This window comes from Polyodon spathula, chromosome 23 (assembly GCF_017654505.1).
Source record: "Polyodon spathula isolate WHYD16114869_AA chromosome 23, ASM1765450v1, whole genome shotgun sequence".
Taxonomy (NCBI): domain Eukaryota; kingdom Metazoa; phylum Chordata; class Actinopteri; order Acipenseriformes; family Polyodontidae; genus Polyodon; species Polyodon spathula.
Window position 1 is genome coordinate 3630492 of NC_054556.1, and position 17253 is coordinate 3647744.

The following is a 17253-nucleotide window of genomic DNA, read 5'->3' on the forward strand; positions in this document are numbered from 1 at the left end:
GGCCTCCTTTCTGGCAAAACCTTAACTTAGCACGTTCCAGGAGGTGAACACAGGAATGCCTTCGCATTACTTGGAACTTGACTTATCAGACTTGTTTATTGCTCTTAGTGGAATGTTGTTATTAATATGTTAAGGAGGCTGATCAGTTCAACCTTCTGTTATCCCTCACTACTGCATGTGAGTTTCAGTTATGAACTATCTTGAAATCTTATGTTTGCACATACTTAAATGTAAGTTGATTGTGCAAGGACTTTAAGAAGACGATGGTGCAATTTAAACAGGGTGCATACAGACTTTCAAAGCAAGTCTGCTAATGAACTTGTAGCAGTAATTCTTAATTTCTGCAAGGTGTTTTTTTGTAATTACAATCAAATGAATTTTATCATTTACACATTCCAAATTACATCACAAATGTTCCGAGTAAGTTTCATCAATAGGCATACCAGATTCTGAATTTAAATATTTACCATTGATTGATCACATATGTTGACATATGTTTAAATGTAAATTCATTATGCAAGTGGTTCTAAATATTTGTCTGATTCTTGTATACCCTGTGTGTGTGTGTGTGTGTATATATATATATATATATATATATATATATATATATAATATAATATAACAGTTGTGTTGCCTGCCACCTGCTGGACATTTCTATAGATACTAAATGATTATAATGTCAACAACAACGGACGGCCTGGACCTGCTGGACATTTCTATAGATGACTACTAAAAAAAACACACACACACACACACACACACACAAAACAAAACAATGTAAATAGAAGGACCTGTAGAAATCTAAGACTGGTCCTTTAGACATAAATGCTATGTACAATAATACCTCCATGCTACAGTGCTGCACAATCATACTATTTTTTATTGTAAAATACAAATCACTGTTGTGTGTTCAGAGTGTCTGCCTAATACTCAAGCAATTACTGTATATTACACAACTTTAAGGATGAATGAAACATTTCCATATCAATAGCTAATCATGAATGGCACATTTATATCGGTATCCCTGGCCAATGCAGTCCCAGATCAGTGCTAACTGAATGTGTTTTCTTTTTAGGGAGGAGTTAAGGTATTCATTAAGTTAGAGGGGAAAGAAGTGAAAACCTGAGTAGCCATGATGTTGCTACCTGCCTGTCGTCTGTAGCCTAATGTCTTGTATTGCCCAGTCACTCACCTGATCGACACGTTAAAAAAAGACCTTTCTACTCTCCTGTGATAAGAACAGTAAAATGCTTTGGAATATATATATATATATATATATATATATATATATATATATATATATATATATATATATGTATGTATGTATGTATGTAGTTGTGTGTTCAAGCTATAAAATCTGCACAATATTTAGCAGACAGTAACAAAGAAGGTAGACCAAATCTTCTGTTGCTTTTCAATTTCACTGCAGTCTGGTTTTTCTGGTTTCACAAGTGCTAGACTTGAAATTATGCATAATATGTGGTAGGCAACAGCTTAATAGGAAACTGCTTTCAGCTCTTCTGTCTCCTGCATCAATACAAAGCTCATTACCTCATTCCAACATTCCTCTTTCTTTGTGCTTCTAGGTTAGTCTGGGGTATTGGTAACTCAAACCAATATTCACAAGACATAGAATTAATATGATACCTTCATTCTTCCTAATTACATACTTTATAGTAGCATTCATCTTCTCAATAATTACTATTACACGTGTGGCGTGATCCTCTTACTTTCCCATATTAATCTTCCATTGCCTTTTTGCTATAGAGTTCAAACCTCCCACTGCAGTAATTGTTTTCAGCAATGGCACATTGCCAGCACAGAACGGGCCTCCACCTACAGCCTGTGCCGCCTTTACTTAAGCTGTTTACGCTCTTGATCCCCCCTCTGCTGCTTCCAGTGGGGAAAGACATCACACAAGGATCTGAACATGCAGTATTCAAATTAGTCTGATGAGGGCGCTAGCATGGGAACGCGTACTAAGGTAAAGTAATAAGAAAGTGTCTAATGTAGACGTATCAGTCAATGTACAGCAGAACCTCTCTCCATAGTACTTTGGTTGCAAGATATATATGAAGCTCTGTAACTTCAGTGACAAATTAGTATAGAAATAAGTTTTCACTAGAAGTCATTCTCCTTGTCTTTACTGTTGAAAAACGTTTGGTTCACAGTTCTTCATCCATGAGTATATTTATTTTGCTATAGGTCCAGTCAGTAGTAAGTCTAAGGCGCTAATAAATGCCATAGTTTCACTTAATAGCACGTACCCACAAACTATAACAAGGCAGAAGCTGTGCTATAGTTTTGATGGAGTCTTTTGTCTTCGAATGGTAAATGTCCTGGCTTAACGGAGACTGGAAAATCATAAGTGTGAAATGAGCAAATCCGTTCTTTAAAAGCAATTTTCTTTAATGTGCCCCATCGCCATAAGTGATTAACACAGAAAGGAAATTTGTTACATACGTGCTCATAAAACTAGTACCTCTAAGATCCATTAACAATTAAACAAACCTTTCCTACTATGCTTGTGTGGTCTTTTGGAACACGTTTCCAATCGGGCTGCATATACTGTGATTAACTGAACGTGTTTGAGATTCTGGATCTTTTACAAAGCCTTATTCAGCATCATTTTTTTTTTTTTTTTACATGGATTATAATTAAATACAGTTTGATATTCCTACATGTGTTCCAGAGTGTCTGTTCTGCTAAGGCATGTGTGCCACTTCATACATGCTGCCACATTAATGAAGAACAGTGCCAGTGCTAGTGTGTGTGTGTGTGTATGGGTGCCCTGGTATAGAACTGAGAAAGTTTTGTATTTACACCAACAAAGTGAGAATATTAAAGCACAATAAGAACATCAATTATCATCCTAAATTATTGTGTTATTTTCTAAAAATATATGTATATATCAAATATAATTGTAAAAAGGTTTTTGCTTCCCCCTGATTTAACCCTTAGTGGAATCAGAATTGATAACATAGCTGGAGTCAAAGGAATGTCCTCACTGTGATAGTAATGTGAATGTGTGTGTGTGTCTGTCTGTCTGTGTGCAAGAGCCATTGCAACACGAAGCGGTTACAGTGTGGAGGGGGGTTCTCATAAGCACAGCATCCTCTATAGGAGAAGAAAAGCAGTGCTGCTCGCAATTAGCAGAGGCTCATTCTGCTCACGTCATACTCGTTGACCATACTTGCCAAAAAGAGTATTGATTTAAATAATGAAATACACTATGCACTGTGGGTAGCTCCTGTCAGGCATCCAGTTCCATTGTATTTTCCTTCTAATTGTATTTTGTAGGTAAGATTTACAATCTTCTCAGAGAGGGAATTGCTCTCGCTCTGCTGGTTTGTGGTAACCCAATTGCAATGGGTTTCACAGCTATCAACGGCCACATATATGCATTGTAAAGGACTGGTGGTTGGCGTTTCCAATGCATATAACCACCACAAGTAGAATTTCACAATACCGTCTTTCCATCGCATAGGCCTACTGTATTTGTTATCATTGTCTCATGCTGCCATTCGCCATGACGTGCTGTCATAGGTGCACTTAATGCGTTCTATTTGCGTACCATGACAATGCAGTAGAACATATTAATACAATAACATCACTATATATGGCAGAACATTTGCTATAGCACATTTAAATCCCGGAGTGGTGCTCAGAAGACTCAATGTAACTAAAAGCACCACGTCTGAATGACGACGGGCTGGATTCACAGGCAAGAGAATACCAGCGGTTTAGAGCACACAGTTATTTATTTTGGGCTATGCTGAGTTGGCGTGGTGGATGCAGAGGGAAATCCCCTCCTCTCCTCAGGTAAAGTGTGCTTAACTGACAAGTGACAGTCAGCGGCAGTGCACAGGCAATGCTCACTCAACAAACACACGGTTACAACAAACAAACGTCATCTATTTTAAACCAATTACAACTAGCAGTTTAAGGGTTTATGTTTATATATATATATATATATATATATATATATATATATATATATATATATATATATATATATATACACGTTGTTTTTATTTTAATATTGTTCTGTGGCAATTAATACAAAAAAAAACTGTCTAGAGTAAATCTAGTTGAAGGAATTTACCAATAAGTCATTCTATTTTCTATTACTGTAATATCAAATAGGTGTTTAAATGTATGCATAAATATCTTAGTTTTTATTTCTTATTAGTGAATTGCAGTTTCGTTTTCATAAGTGCATTTAAGTTAAACGTACATATTTATAAGTAGTTACTGTAGGAAACTGAACAGTATGCAGGCCTGTATCGCTCTGTTTAATAACTAACCAGGCTCTATCCATCAGCTATATACAATGACAGTTTAATATCTGAAAGTACCGGGATAGATACATATAAACCCAGCTTCTAGAGAACATTCTGATAATCATTCATTCACTTCGAAGATGACTGAAACAGCCTTACAAGATGACGTAACAGTATTACAATGAAAGGATGCATTTTCTTAGTGTTTATGAAAGTCTCATTACTGTACTGGTCTGTCACCAGGGGGCATGCATACAATAATACACTTCAGGAAACATCATTCGTTCAACATTTGTTTTTTAAGAGTGCAATTCAAATGCAACCTGGATCCGTAGGAAGACGATTACCGTTACATTTGGTTCATGCCAGCAGAACAGTGTTGAACCGGCGTGCTATTCTGAGAGATTTCTAATTGCAATTTTGTTGCAGCCGGGATTTTGCGGACTCTGTCGCTCCAGCGTTGTTGTGAATTGATCTAACATGGCGACTGTACCAGTTTATTGCATCTGTAGATTACCTTACGACGTATCCCGCTTTATGATCGAATGCGATGCCTGTAAGGACTGGTTTCACGGCAGGTAAAAGCACAAAACTAAATTATTCATTTGCATTTGTTTGCACGGTGTTTATTTCTGGCTGTTTTCTCGTTTCTTCTTCAACAAAATCTTTGCTAATGGTTGTGGATTTGAAAGCTATTGCCTGAAGAGCGAGGCCGCTGGAAGAAGAAGGCGGAGTTATATTTAGGTTGGAACGTATTATTTTGTGTGTGTGTGTGTGTGTGTGTGAGTGTGTGAGTGAATAACACAAACATTTTGACAATGGTTTAATTTTGGCTTCGTTTGTGATATATCTTTTGTGCTGTAGGGTTCTGCCTTCTAAGAACGAGCCACTGCTGGGAGCTGCAGTTGGTTTTGTTTCGCTGTGGTTGGGGTTGAATGTGGGTAGCGCTGCAGAGACCTTCGGTTCATATTCTACTTCGTAACAAAGAATGCGCTTTGCAACCTTCTGTTTGCACGAATGTTTGTAAAACACTGAAAAACAAACACTAATTAGTGATTTATAGCCCACTGTATCGCACTTGACAATTAAATCAAACTCTACTGACAGGTGCTGTTTCTAAAACAATGCCAGTAGTAGAATTATTTCTGGTGGTAACGTATTTTGCCGTAGTGAGTACATATGTACAAATATATAATATAATATGTTATAAAAGTCCCCAGATTGCTTTCGGTTCTTTACATCATGTTCACCCATAACATTCTGTGTAAGCATTGCACCCTAATAAAATCTAAATTGGATTGTATCCACTATACTTACTAGTAGGCACAATTCAGTGTCAATTTCAAATTAAAATTTCGTAGTTTATAATACACGAGCAAGGCTTTGGACAACATCCAAATGATAACATTGGACTGAATAAATGCAACTGAAGTGAAAAAGGGAGTTACTGCATACCTTCGGTTCCAGTTCAGTAGCGCTCTGAAAATTTTACGCGCGGTTATATGATTAACTCTTTGCGGATGTGCATGAGTTTATTACTGTAAATCAATCCGCCTTTAGTATTGTTTCAACAGATAGCCGGTCAAATGCATTGTTCAGTGCAGCGTATTAAAATATATATTATATATTTTTTTTTTAAATGAAGAGTCACTTTGACCTGTATATCGGTTCATAAACTTGTAAGCTGCAGTTCTGGTTATATAGCGCCGACCTTGGCCTGAGTGTTTGTACTTCTCCGTGTCATTGTTCTTAAAATGCATTGTTAATGCATTCGTATACCGTGAATGGCACCTCTTGTCACTTACGCCAGACAACTGTAGCTCGATCGTGTTTTATCAGCACAATACAGGAGTGCAGGTCCACACGTGAAGACAGCAAATAACAGTATAGCCTTGGAGCCAAATAGTAAACTCCGTAACATGGTGCTATCCTGTTTTGTAATGGCATTAGTTGATCGATGTCTATGCGAAATTGACTGTTAAAACAATTTTGAACTGTACGTTTGTATCAATTAATTTTATCATAGTGTCATGGTTTGACAGTTTTGGGTTGACATGCCATTTTTTTAGCAAGCAAAGACCCTTTAAACATTACTTACAGTCGTCTATCCAAGGGCAAGCACTCACAATTGCCAGCCACTCAGCTATACACTATATAGCGTCCAGATTAGGCTCTTATGTCTTTCTGTAAGTTAAGGAGGTTTCACAGGATTGTGATACTGTGCTAAATTCTCAGTATCTCCAGTATGTCTAGGCATATACCAGACATATTGGAGGTATCTGCCAAGACTAAGGTTTTAAAATTCATCTGTAAAGGAAATGTAACATAGAAAAGGACACACAGGTGGCGCTGGAGAAAAGGGAATGGGGTTTTTAAACTTTAGTCTCTGCTGTCTACCTTTAAGGGAATTCATAGGATGAGCTGACTGGCATTGTGGACCTCAAAACCATGAAGATGATTCACAAAACTGCTGCTGACCAGAATTAGAAAAAACAATGAACTGCATTCTTGTGAACTTTAAATGTAGATTAAATGCACGTAAATGTCCAGAGCTGTCTTGTAACTCAAAGTTATCTCTGTGTGTGATTCATAGATAACGGTGTCTTGGGTGCACAGTATTTCCTAATATTTCTATTTGCTGTTGGAGGCATTTTGAAGGTTGAATCATCAGAGAGCACTTTAATTCCTTCCTGTTGCTGTGCCCTTTACAAATGATTTTATTGTTTCACATAAAGAATTTTGATGCACAGCAGCGGTGCTGAGTTTGCAGCACAGTATGAAGGAGAGCTTCCCCACTCTTCAGGAGACGCTGGGCACTTCATTCCTTAAACAATCAGTTGTCCGCACAGGTGTGTTGGTTGTTTGGGGATGAGGATTACTGTCCTGCGCTAGCGACAGGGATATTGCCCCAGTAACCGGTGTCAGATCTTGACCTATATTTTCAAAGCCTTTACTGCAGTCTTTAATTAGCTCCTATTTTTTGAAAGAAATAAAACACCTGTTTACAAAACTAAAACCAAACAACTACATTACATATTACAAAACTAGAACCAAACAACAACATGATATATTACAAAACTAGAACCAAACCACTACATTACATACTACAAACTAAAACCAAACAACAACATGATATATTACAAAACTAGAACCAAACAACTACATTACATACTACAAACTAAAACCAAACAACAACATGATATATTACAAAACTAGAACCAAACAACAACATGATATATTACAAAACTAGAACCAAACAACAACATGACATACATACAAAACTAGAACCAAACAACAACATGATATATTACAAAACTAGAACCAAACAACAACATGATATATTAAAACTAGAACCAAACTATATATTACAAAACTAGAACCAAACAACAACATGATATATTACAAAACTAGAACCAAACAACAACATGATATATTACAAAACTAGAACCAAACAACAACATGATATATTACAAAACTAGAACCAAACAACAACATGATATATTACAAAACTAGAACCAAACAACAACATGATATATTACAAAACTAGAACCAAACAACAACATGATATATTACAAAACTAGAACCAAACAACTAACATGATATATTACAAAACTAGAACCAAACAACTACATGATATATTACAAAACTAGAACCAAACAACAACATGATATATTACAAAACTAGAACCAAACAACAACATGATATATTACAAAACTAGAACCAAACAACAACATGATATATTACAAAACTAGAACCAAACAACAACATGATATATTACAAAACTAGAACCAAACAACAACATGATATATTACAAAACTAGAACCAAACAACAACATGATATATTACAAAACTAGAACCAAACAACAACATGATATATTACAAAACTAGAACCAAACAACAACATGATATATTACAAAACTAGAACCAAACAACAACATGATATATTACAAAACTAGAACCAAACCACTACATTACATATTACAAACTAAAACCAAACAACAACATGATATATTACAAAACTAGAACCAAACAACAACATGATATATTACAAAACTAGAACCAAACAACAACATGATATATTACAAAACTAGAACCAAACAACAACGTGATATATTACAAAACTAGAACCAAACAACTACATTACATATTACAAACTAGAACCAAACAACAACATGATATATTACAAAACTAGAACCAAACAACAACATGATATATTACAAAACTAGAACCAAACCACTACATTACATACTACAAACTAAAACCTAACAACAACATGATATATTACAAAACTAGAACCAAACCACTACATTACATACTACAAACTAAAACCAAACAACAACGTGATATATTACAAAACTAGAACCAAACAACAACATGATATGTTCGAATTCCCCTTAAGCACTCTGGTGGTTTTTTTTTTCATTTTGTAACAGTAAAAGGTATTTTTTACTCCATTTAAAAAAATAAATTCAAGTTTATTAGACTGGAGTAAACACTTTGAGAACCTGTCCCCTTGTGTCTTACAGTCTTGACGTTACATTTCCGTGATATATCTTTCCACTGCTGTTGTCAGTGGAACAAATATATCAGGGACATTTGACAAGGGGGGCAAGATATGTGCGGTGGGGGGGTACTGAATGATCTGTTTGGGCTTAGTACTTATTACTGTTTTTATTATTGACTATAACAGAGTTTGTGAAAATGTTGGCGGTTCTAAGTGTAATAAGGGTGACAGGTTTCCTGTGGCACAGCTTTATTGTGCAAGGGAAGGAATGATTTAAAATGTTCCGATCTGGAGCAGGGAGAAAGGGAATGTGTTCAGACTTCTGTAATCACATTGTGACGTGTTTTTTTTATTATAGTGTGAGACTCCAAAATTCATAACTGGTGTCTGCTGTGATTAAGATAATAAATATTGCAGTGTAAATTATATGTTTTCATGGTGTGTGCACCAGCTGCTATGAAGGCAATCTAGAGGTGCTCTTTATTGTGGTTGACAGTATCTCCAAATTATTTTTATTATAGAGATGAAACAATGTACCCCAAGCAGATAAGGACAAGGAATCTGTTGTAAATTTAACCAATGGCCTTCAGACTAAGGAAAACTGAGCCCCAGGAAAAATATGACTAAAGACAGAGTAACTGTGAATAGAAATACAGACTATAACGATGTATAGTTTAGAAGTGGCTGTGTAGCTGTTATTAATATAATAGATGTGCTGGGGCTGTTATTAATATACAGTAGTAGATCTGATGGATGTGAAAGTTTGTATTAATAGCATGTGCTTTATGCATTCTGTTTCCCTTAGTGCTGACTTAGATCCCTGCAGCTTGATAAAAGCATTAGAAGAATCGTGCAGATTTGCAACTATAAGGATTGGACAAAAAATCAAACAAACAAACACACACACACACACACCTGCCATAACTATTAATAGGATATGTTATAAAATACATGGTTATAGTTTTAAGCAATTACAACGCCCAATAAAGATCCCACACTGAAATAAGAGCTTTGCATGTTTTACTGTCTGCATTGGAAGGAGACAGGCGTCTCCTTTTCCTTTAAGAATGACAATTTAGTATTCCCCACCCAGGGTTATTAATGTTGTGTAAAGCTGTCCATCAGTAGGCAGGTGGTCTGCTGGCACTGACAGGTTTGGTTAATCTGAGCTGTTGGTGCAAATAAATTAAAATCCATAGGCTTTGATTTCATTTCAAGAATTAGAACGAGAATAAACAGTAGCAAAGGCAGCAGCTAGTTCGGGTTTGTAGCACACAGTCTTCTAACCGGGTTGTCAGTTAAGCGGGTCATGTATTCACATTTTCATTGACATGTTAAATGTGCTTTTAAAACAAGCAAGGCTAGGTGCTTGCAGTAGTTTACAGTTTTGCAGTGCATCCTTGATTATTTCAGGGTGTGGGTCTGTTATGCAGGAACTCCATGAACCAGATGACGTTGTAGTCTATTTAAATCAGTTACTCTGTGTGATCTGTTTTTGATAGTCTCCTTGTTTGTGTCGCAGCCATGTTTATTCGTGGACTTTATGGCGGGGATAATTGCACCTGGTGGTTTAGTAGACTGGTGCACTGGAGGTGCTGTGTTTCTGAGGCTGATGCTCATCATTTCATGGTTACCTTTTCTTCTTCTGAAGATCTATCGGCTCTTCACCTTGGTAATAAAACATAACACATTTATTTTATTAGTTGTGAGGGCTATTGCTGGTAGTGCCTGTGTAAGTCTGGCTTGGCATAAAAAGACCAGAAAGACCCACACACACAAACACACACACACAGTGAGTATTTTTACACGCAACACATGTTCTGTATATGTGTGTTCAACTTAGATTTCCTGTATTTTTCTCTGGGCCCTGTGTACCTCTGTATACTTTAAAAATGATTTTAATTTGAACATATTATTTTTTTTTTTAAAGTGCAGATAGCACCAGTTTCAAACCCAACAATGTACCGTACCGTTTTCTTTTAAATTGCAGCACTGTATCCGACTCAAGCAGCTCGTTCTGTTCATTCACAGAGTACCGGCTGTTTTAGCAGAGCCTCTTACTAGATGGCAGATCCTTTTTAGTAGAGTCATGAGCTTCAGTACTGTGTACTTGTTGTAGTGAAAATGTGTGAGGATTGGAAACCAGCAAAGCTGCCGCCAACGGTTTAGGAAGTGTGACTTTCAGTTTCTATCATTTATTTGAATGTTTTGATTTGACTTTTTGTTCTTGATGGAACTGCCTTTATCCAGGTCTGTTCTACACAGGCCAAGTATGTTACAAATTACTTAACCATCTTTAAATTTGAGTAACACTACATTAAGTGTATTTGCATAGTAGTTACTTGGTAAATAAGTACATGTGTACTTACACATCATAACAGTGTTATTATGCATAGTTTCAATGTTTAATGTGTAAATCTATTTGCATGATATATGTAAGTACACAGTTGTATCAGAAAAGGGTTAGGGTTCTAGCGTGCAAAAACATTTACACATTAAGTGCATTGTATCTTCATAATAACATTGTAATTCTGTGTAAGTACGCATGTATTTACTAAATAATTCCCATGTAAATACACAGTAATTAAGAGACATTTAATGTAAAGTGTTACCTAAATGTGTCACCCAGTTTGTTACCTGTTCAAAAGTATTAAAAAAAAAAAAAAAGATAACAATAAAATAAAATCCACAAACAAACAAAAAGCAACTGAAAATGAGATCACGTAGACTCAGCCTACATTTGGGTTTTGGGGTTTTAACATCTGCCCACAAATCTGCTCAAATGATGCCGATGCAAAACTGTAGAAAACAAAAGCCACCTGTCTGAACGGAGAGCCAGCCAGTGAATAAAAAACAAAGCAAAACACATGTCCTATTGTGTTTCTTTCAGTAGTTCTCTTTTCAAGAGCAGCTCACCATCACAGCGGAGTAGTCTCAGTGATCTACACAGTGAGAGAACAACATCTTTGACTAAAAGCCATGTATTTCTGGTTTTATTTTTTAATATAATTTTAGAGTGTGTGTCTTCTTAAATTAGCAAAAAAGAGCTTGTGGGCTCAGTAGGGTTATGTCCCTGGAGTGAATGTTTTTTTTAAACAGATTGCTCACTTGTAAAATACTTTAAAGGCGCAGTTACCATGAATAGTTTCAAGTAAATGCTAATATATATATATATTTTTAAATGTATCCATTTAATTAGAAAATGTATCTGATTTAATGTGGGAGACTACTTATTCAATTATCTGACATGTACACTAACTATTTCAGATTTTTGGTCCCAAAATAAAACTATTTCAGCAAACATTGTTTAGATAAAACCGCATACTCTTCTCGAATCACATGAAATATGAGTTTTAAAGTTGTTGCTGGAGCAGCACGTTGATTCAGAACAGTGTGGAACACAGTGTGTAATCAGCGTTGGTCTGTAGGGCTTCTCTGAAGGCCTTACTCTTTATGGAAATATAACAAATACAGTTATGGAAATATAACAAAATTAAAAACATCATTCAATATGTAATGTTGATGAGATCAGAAGATTGTCAGGGTTAATAAAAGCAATACAACAGGACATTAATCAAACCACGTGAAAGTGAGACTAAAACAGTCCTGATGCTGTGTGTGTTATTTCTCATTTAAAATCTGTAGGTTAAGGTTTGGATAGGGCAGAACTGGGTGGGTTTAGATGCATTAGAACACCAGGATTCAAAGTGTGTCATCTTTTACAGTGTCATCGAGATTTAGTATTTTCTCAAGGGCACGAGTGGTGTTGAATTCCAGGTGATCCTTTTTTTTTTTTTGTTTGTTTGTTTTGTCCAGGTACAGCACAGTGACGGTTTTCGTTTTGTGTTTATAGACCTTGAATTCTTAAGCCAGGCCTCTGTTTCCATGTGTTTGAAATGAATAAAGAACAGTGAGGGATTTGGTTTTCCTTGTTGTGCTTTTGTAACTCGGTGATACAGCCTTCAAAACGTTATCTTCATTTAATAGAGTTTAAAAGCGTTAATGACTAGTAAAGTAGCCGCTGGCTTTTAACATAATGTTTTTCAATCACTGTTGTCAATGACTCCTTAATTACACTCGCCTCAAAAACATGAAAGCCGTGTATAGAACGACTGTTTTAATGATGAAGGTTTAACCACAATATAACATCACATCAAGATCAACATCAAGACTTGCAGATTGACTGGTACAGAATTTCTAATAATGAAGGTTAAGCTGAATGATCAGTTACTAATACAGTGCAAAAGGAAAATGGTATTCCCACCCCTAGTCAAACTGGGGGCTTGTCCTGTAATATTACTTAAGAATGACTTCTTTGTTTGCAAAAATGATTCAAGAGTAAAGAGTAAGGCTTCACTCTTGCCATATCTGGAAATACACTTTTAATAAGGAAGTCCATTCATGGTACACAAGCTCTGTATTGCTGATAGAAATGTTAGCTAGAAGATCCCAAAGTAAACTTTGTGTTTGTGGAAACACCCAGTGCTGCCCTGCTCGCGTTGGGGGATTTGGAGCCTGAACACAAGACACAAGCTTGGAGAGCGGTGACAGAAAGTGCTGCCAGCTACAGTTCTTGTTTTTTTTTTTTTTTAATGCCATGGGCAGAGCAGCCGAACAACTGTTGAGTCTTTGTGTGTGAATTGTATGCGACTTCATGCAACATCAGCTTAGAGACTGGGGCAGGGAAGTGGTGGTTTAAAGAACCTCGCTCTTGTTTGTGGTATAGTAGGGCTCATTGATGAGGAGAGCCATGGAGCAGGAGGGTGGCGTCGTGGGGGTAGAGGAGGGGGTATATACCAGGGACTCTTCTTACAGTTTGCTCATTTTCACAGCTGCAAGAGAGTTGTTCATTCAGATATTGTGGTTAAAACCACTTCCCTTTAATTATGTGGATTTTAGAGCTCTTGAAGGACAGAGTAAACCCACCCATATGCTTATTAATAGTTCTTTGTTGGTTTATTATTTGAAACACACTGTACATTCCTTGCAGGTTCTTATTCCCTTGTTGCACTCCTGCTATGGTATATACGTGCTGTCATTTCAGTTCAAATTAAAACTAAAGGACTTTTGCGCCTTTGTGCAAAACCCAGGTGCTGTCTGGAGCACCTGCCACCAACTAAGTAGGTCTGTCTGCTGTGCTTGTAATTGTGGTATAATAGAATTAACAAGGAGACTTCCAGTCAGAAACATTGTCCAGCTGGCCTATTAGATAACGGTACAGGTTTAAAACAATACTGTGGCAGTGTTTTGTTTTTTTTCATGTGTAAATGTTCCATCCTAGCATCGCTCAAAAAGAAAAGAAACTTGAAAATGACACCCACGGCCATATTCTTTAAGCATTTACTCCAGTCTTTAATTAATTGCTATTTTTTTAAAAAAAAGTTAAAATGCCTTTTTTATTTCACAGAACTAGAAGCAAACAGCAAAGTAATATAATTCTAGTTATTTTCAGCACTCAACGTGTGTTTTGATTTTCATTTTGTAACATTTTTCTATTCCTTTAAAAAAATAGGAGTTAATCAAAGAATGAAGGACATGCTTTGAAAATATGTTCACTTCTTTAGCTCTCACATGTAAAAAAAGTAATAAATATGATTATTTTTTGCATGTTCAGAAATGCTTAGACTTGCTATATTTAAAAAAAAAAAAAAAAAAAAAAAGTATTATAACACCTACATTTAAAAGTTGCCCTTTTCCATTTATATCTTTCCTTTTTTGTTAATAGCTTCTGGTATTGCGGAAAGCAGTTAGCATCTTTCTCACAGTTTTAACAGTTTCTTTTGTTGCTTCACAGCTGCGTTGGCGTGGATGAAGAGGAAGCGCCAGATATTGACATCTATCACTGTCCGAACTGCGAGCAATCCCATGGCAAGTCCACTTGTGAGTAGAAGACAGGCTGCAGGGTTCACAATGGCTGCCTGTTGCCATAGCCTGTCCAAGTGTACTTACAGTACCTATAGAACTGACAGGAGGAACTCTTTGTTTTCATAACGCCTGATAGCAAACCCAGTTCTAAAATAGAACGTCATTACCGACTTACATTTACACCCTGCCATTTAGGCCAAAGTGTTACTTATGTAGAACTATACCTGAACTAGTGCATTCACCTGTATTGCTTTTATTGCAAACTGTAAAGAAAGTCTCCTCGGATCAACACGTTCCTTGTTTCTTGAAACACAGAAACATCCAGCATACTTGAGGAAACAACTAATAACAAGAATGGAGACACTTGTTGGAAATTAGTATTTTTGTTGTTTTTCAGTGAAAAAGAAAAAGAATTGGCACAAAAATGACACAGGGCAAAGTAGAGAGGTGAAGAAGCCTGTTCTGAATGGCAGTCAGATGTTTATAATGGAACTCAGAAACAGGACATTCCCAAGGTAAGGGGCTCTGCTTTTACATTATCTTAGAATGTTAAGTGACACCCTAATGGAGCCCAATAGGACTTCTAATACCGCACATGAGGTAAGGATTACAAGTAAAGGGTAACCTCTGACAGGCTGCGCTGTAATGCTGGGCCTGCCGTGTGATGTGTGCTCTGTGAAGCGCAAGGGAATCCAGGAAGTGGAGTAGTAAATAAACGAAAAAGCTATGAAAAGATTGAGATTTCAGAGACAAGATGTCGGCTGTTTTTGTTTTTATCTTCTGTTGATGCAGTTGGAGGCACACAGCTGCCACTGGAGCAGAGTGAGACACTGCTATGGAAACGACCGACAATTGCATCACAATCGTTTCCACCCAAACAGAGAGCTGTGCTTGTCCAGACTGGTGTATAATGTTGTTCAGTGTGCCCTTTACATGAATAGAATATGATTGTTTGCAAGTACTGCTTTGAAATCAATTGGTAAATTATCAATGCAGATGTGGAATCTATACTGTGCTCACTAGTCAACTCAAGTGATTTGTTAGTTTCTTAAACCACTTCTTTGGGATACTTTTGATGTGTTGCAAAGGTCAAAGAAAGCCTTTTTTATTGCACCTCAGTGTGTTAAAGTACAGCTTTTTGATATGCAAGAGATCCTCAAATTGCTTGCACTTTCTGATACTTTGTGTAGCAGAGCTGCTGTGTGAAATTCTGAGTGGCTTTTTAAGCTGTCAGCTCTAATACAGTTGAGCAGCTTGCATGCTACTGAAACACTCCAAGCACTTAGATTTTTAGTCTCCTGAAAAGAAAACATGAGAAGGACTGAATACAGAAAAGTACAGTATATTTATACATTGTTTCCAAGACAATGCTATTTGTAGTCCTGACAAATATATAATATTTAAACTTTAATATTTATATAAAACAAAATACTACACTTACCTTTATCGCTGTGAACCTATTGAAGAGTAGTTAAAAATGACCCTTAAATTGACCTTTGTGCTGTGCATGTGCTGTAATTCTTAAAAGTGTCAGCAGGTGGGGCTCCTACACCAGTTTAATTACAGAAAGAAAAATGAGTGCCAGAAAAGTGAAGAGCTTTTAAAAGTACGTCCCATCTAGATTCTCTTTCAGCACCAACAGAAAGCTACCCTAGGATAAGTAATAACATAATTGCAGTGTCTTATACTGACAAATAAATGAAATAGGCATATAAATACATATTAGTGTTTTGGATAATTTTACTGGAGTTCTCTATACGAATGCTGTGGTGTGCAGTGTTGATAGAGTTGTGTCCCCACATGCTGATTGATAACCCTTTCTGTTCTAGTTCTGAAGATGTGGTGGTAAAGCTGAATGGAAGCCAGCTCACACTGGACTATATTGAAGAGAAGGGCTTCACAGAACCCATCCTGGTCCCAAAGAAAGATGGACTCGGAATGTCATTACCTGCCCCCACGTTCTATGTCAGTGATGTAGAAAACTACGTCGGTATGTAATCGCATTACATCACGTCAAAATACACGTCGACTGTGAATAATCTGTTGGCAATGTAATGCCTTCATCAGTTATCAAACAGTGGTTTTTAATGTCTTCAATGAAGCATAATAAATGCGACAGAAAAGAAAAGGAAGTGATAAGTTGTGTTGCATTTATATTAATCTAACTGTGCAGTGTTTTTTTGTTTTTATGTTAATAATAATAATAATAATAATAATAATAATAATAATAATAAAGATTTCTGGGTTTTACACCATTAAACTGATACGGTCAATCTAATAAAACTTCAAGGCTGCTTTGCTTTATTTGTATGTTATATCAGTGAAATGCTTTTTGAGGGGCGGAGTGTCTCAGTCCGTGCTCTTGTTGTATTATTCACCAGTTAGACTTTTCCAGTTACCCAGAACAGGTCCTGCAAGGCTCTTGACCTCAGTGGTGGTCTGAAACTCTGCATGTCAACACGTGTTCACTGGGCCATTCTTGAAGATGTAGCTGTCTTCTGTTTTCTTTAGTTTATGAATTAACCACACTGTAACCTCTCCGTCTAATCAGAGATAAGGAAGTGGTTGACCTTCTCTGGGAAGTGAGTGGAACACTGGTGT

At 36.5% G+C, this 17253-nt stretch overlaps 1 protein-coding gene across 3 annotated transcripts in view; it reads left to right on the forward strand.

The window, feature by feature from the left end:
- Positions 1-4497: 4497 nt before the first annotated feature.
- phf2 (PHD finger protein 2) overlaps positions 4498-17253 on the forward strand; it is a 30881-nt gene continuing 18125 nt past the window's right edge. The window contains exons 1-4 of one of the 3 annotated variants that reach the window (XM_041225018.1): positions 4498-4861; positions 14582-14667; positions 15050-15167; positions 16482-16642. In XM_041225018.1, the coding sequence (XP_041080952.1) occupies positions 4764-4861; positions 14582-14667; positions 15050-15167; positions 16482-16642 (463 nt within the window). In that variant the 5' untranslated portion in view covers positions 4498-4763. The remainder of the gene's footprint in view (positions 4862-14581; positions 14668-15049; positions 15168-16481; positions 16643-17253) is intronic. The other 2 variants (XM_041225016.1, XM_041225017.1) reach the window with 2 other exon arrangements.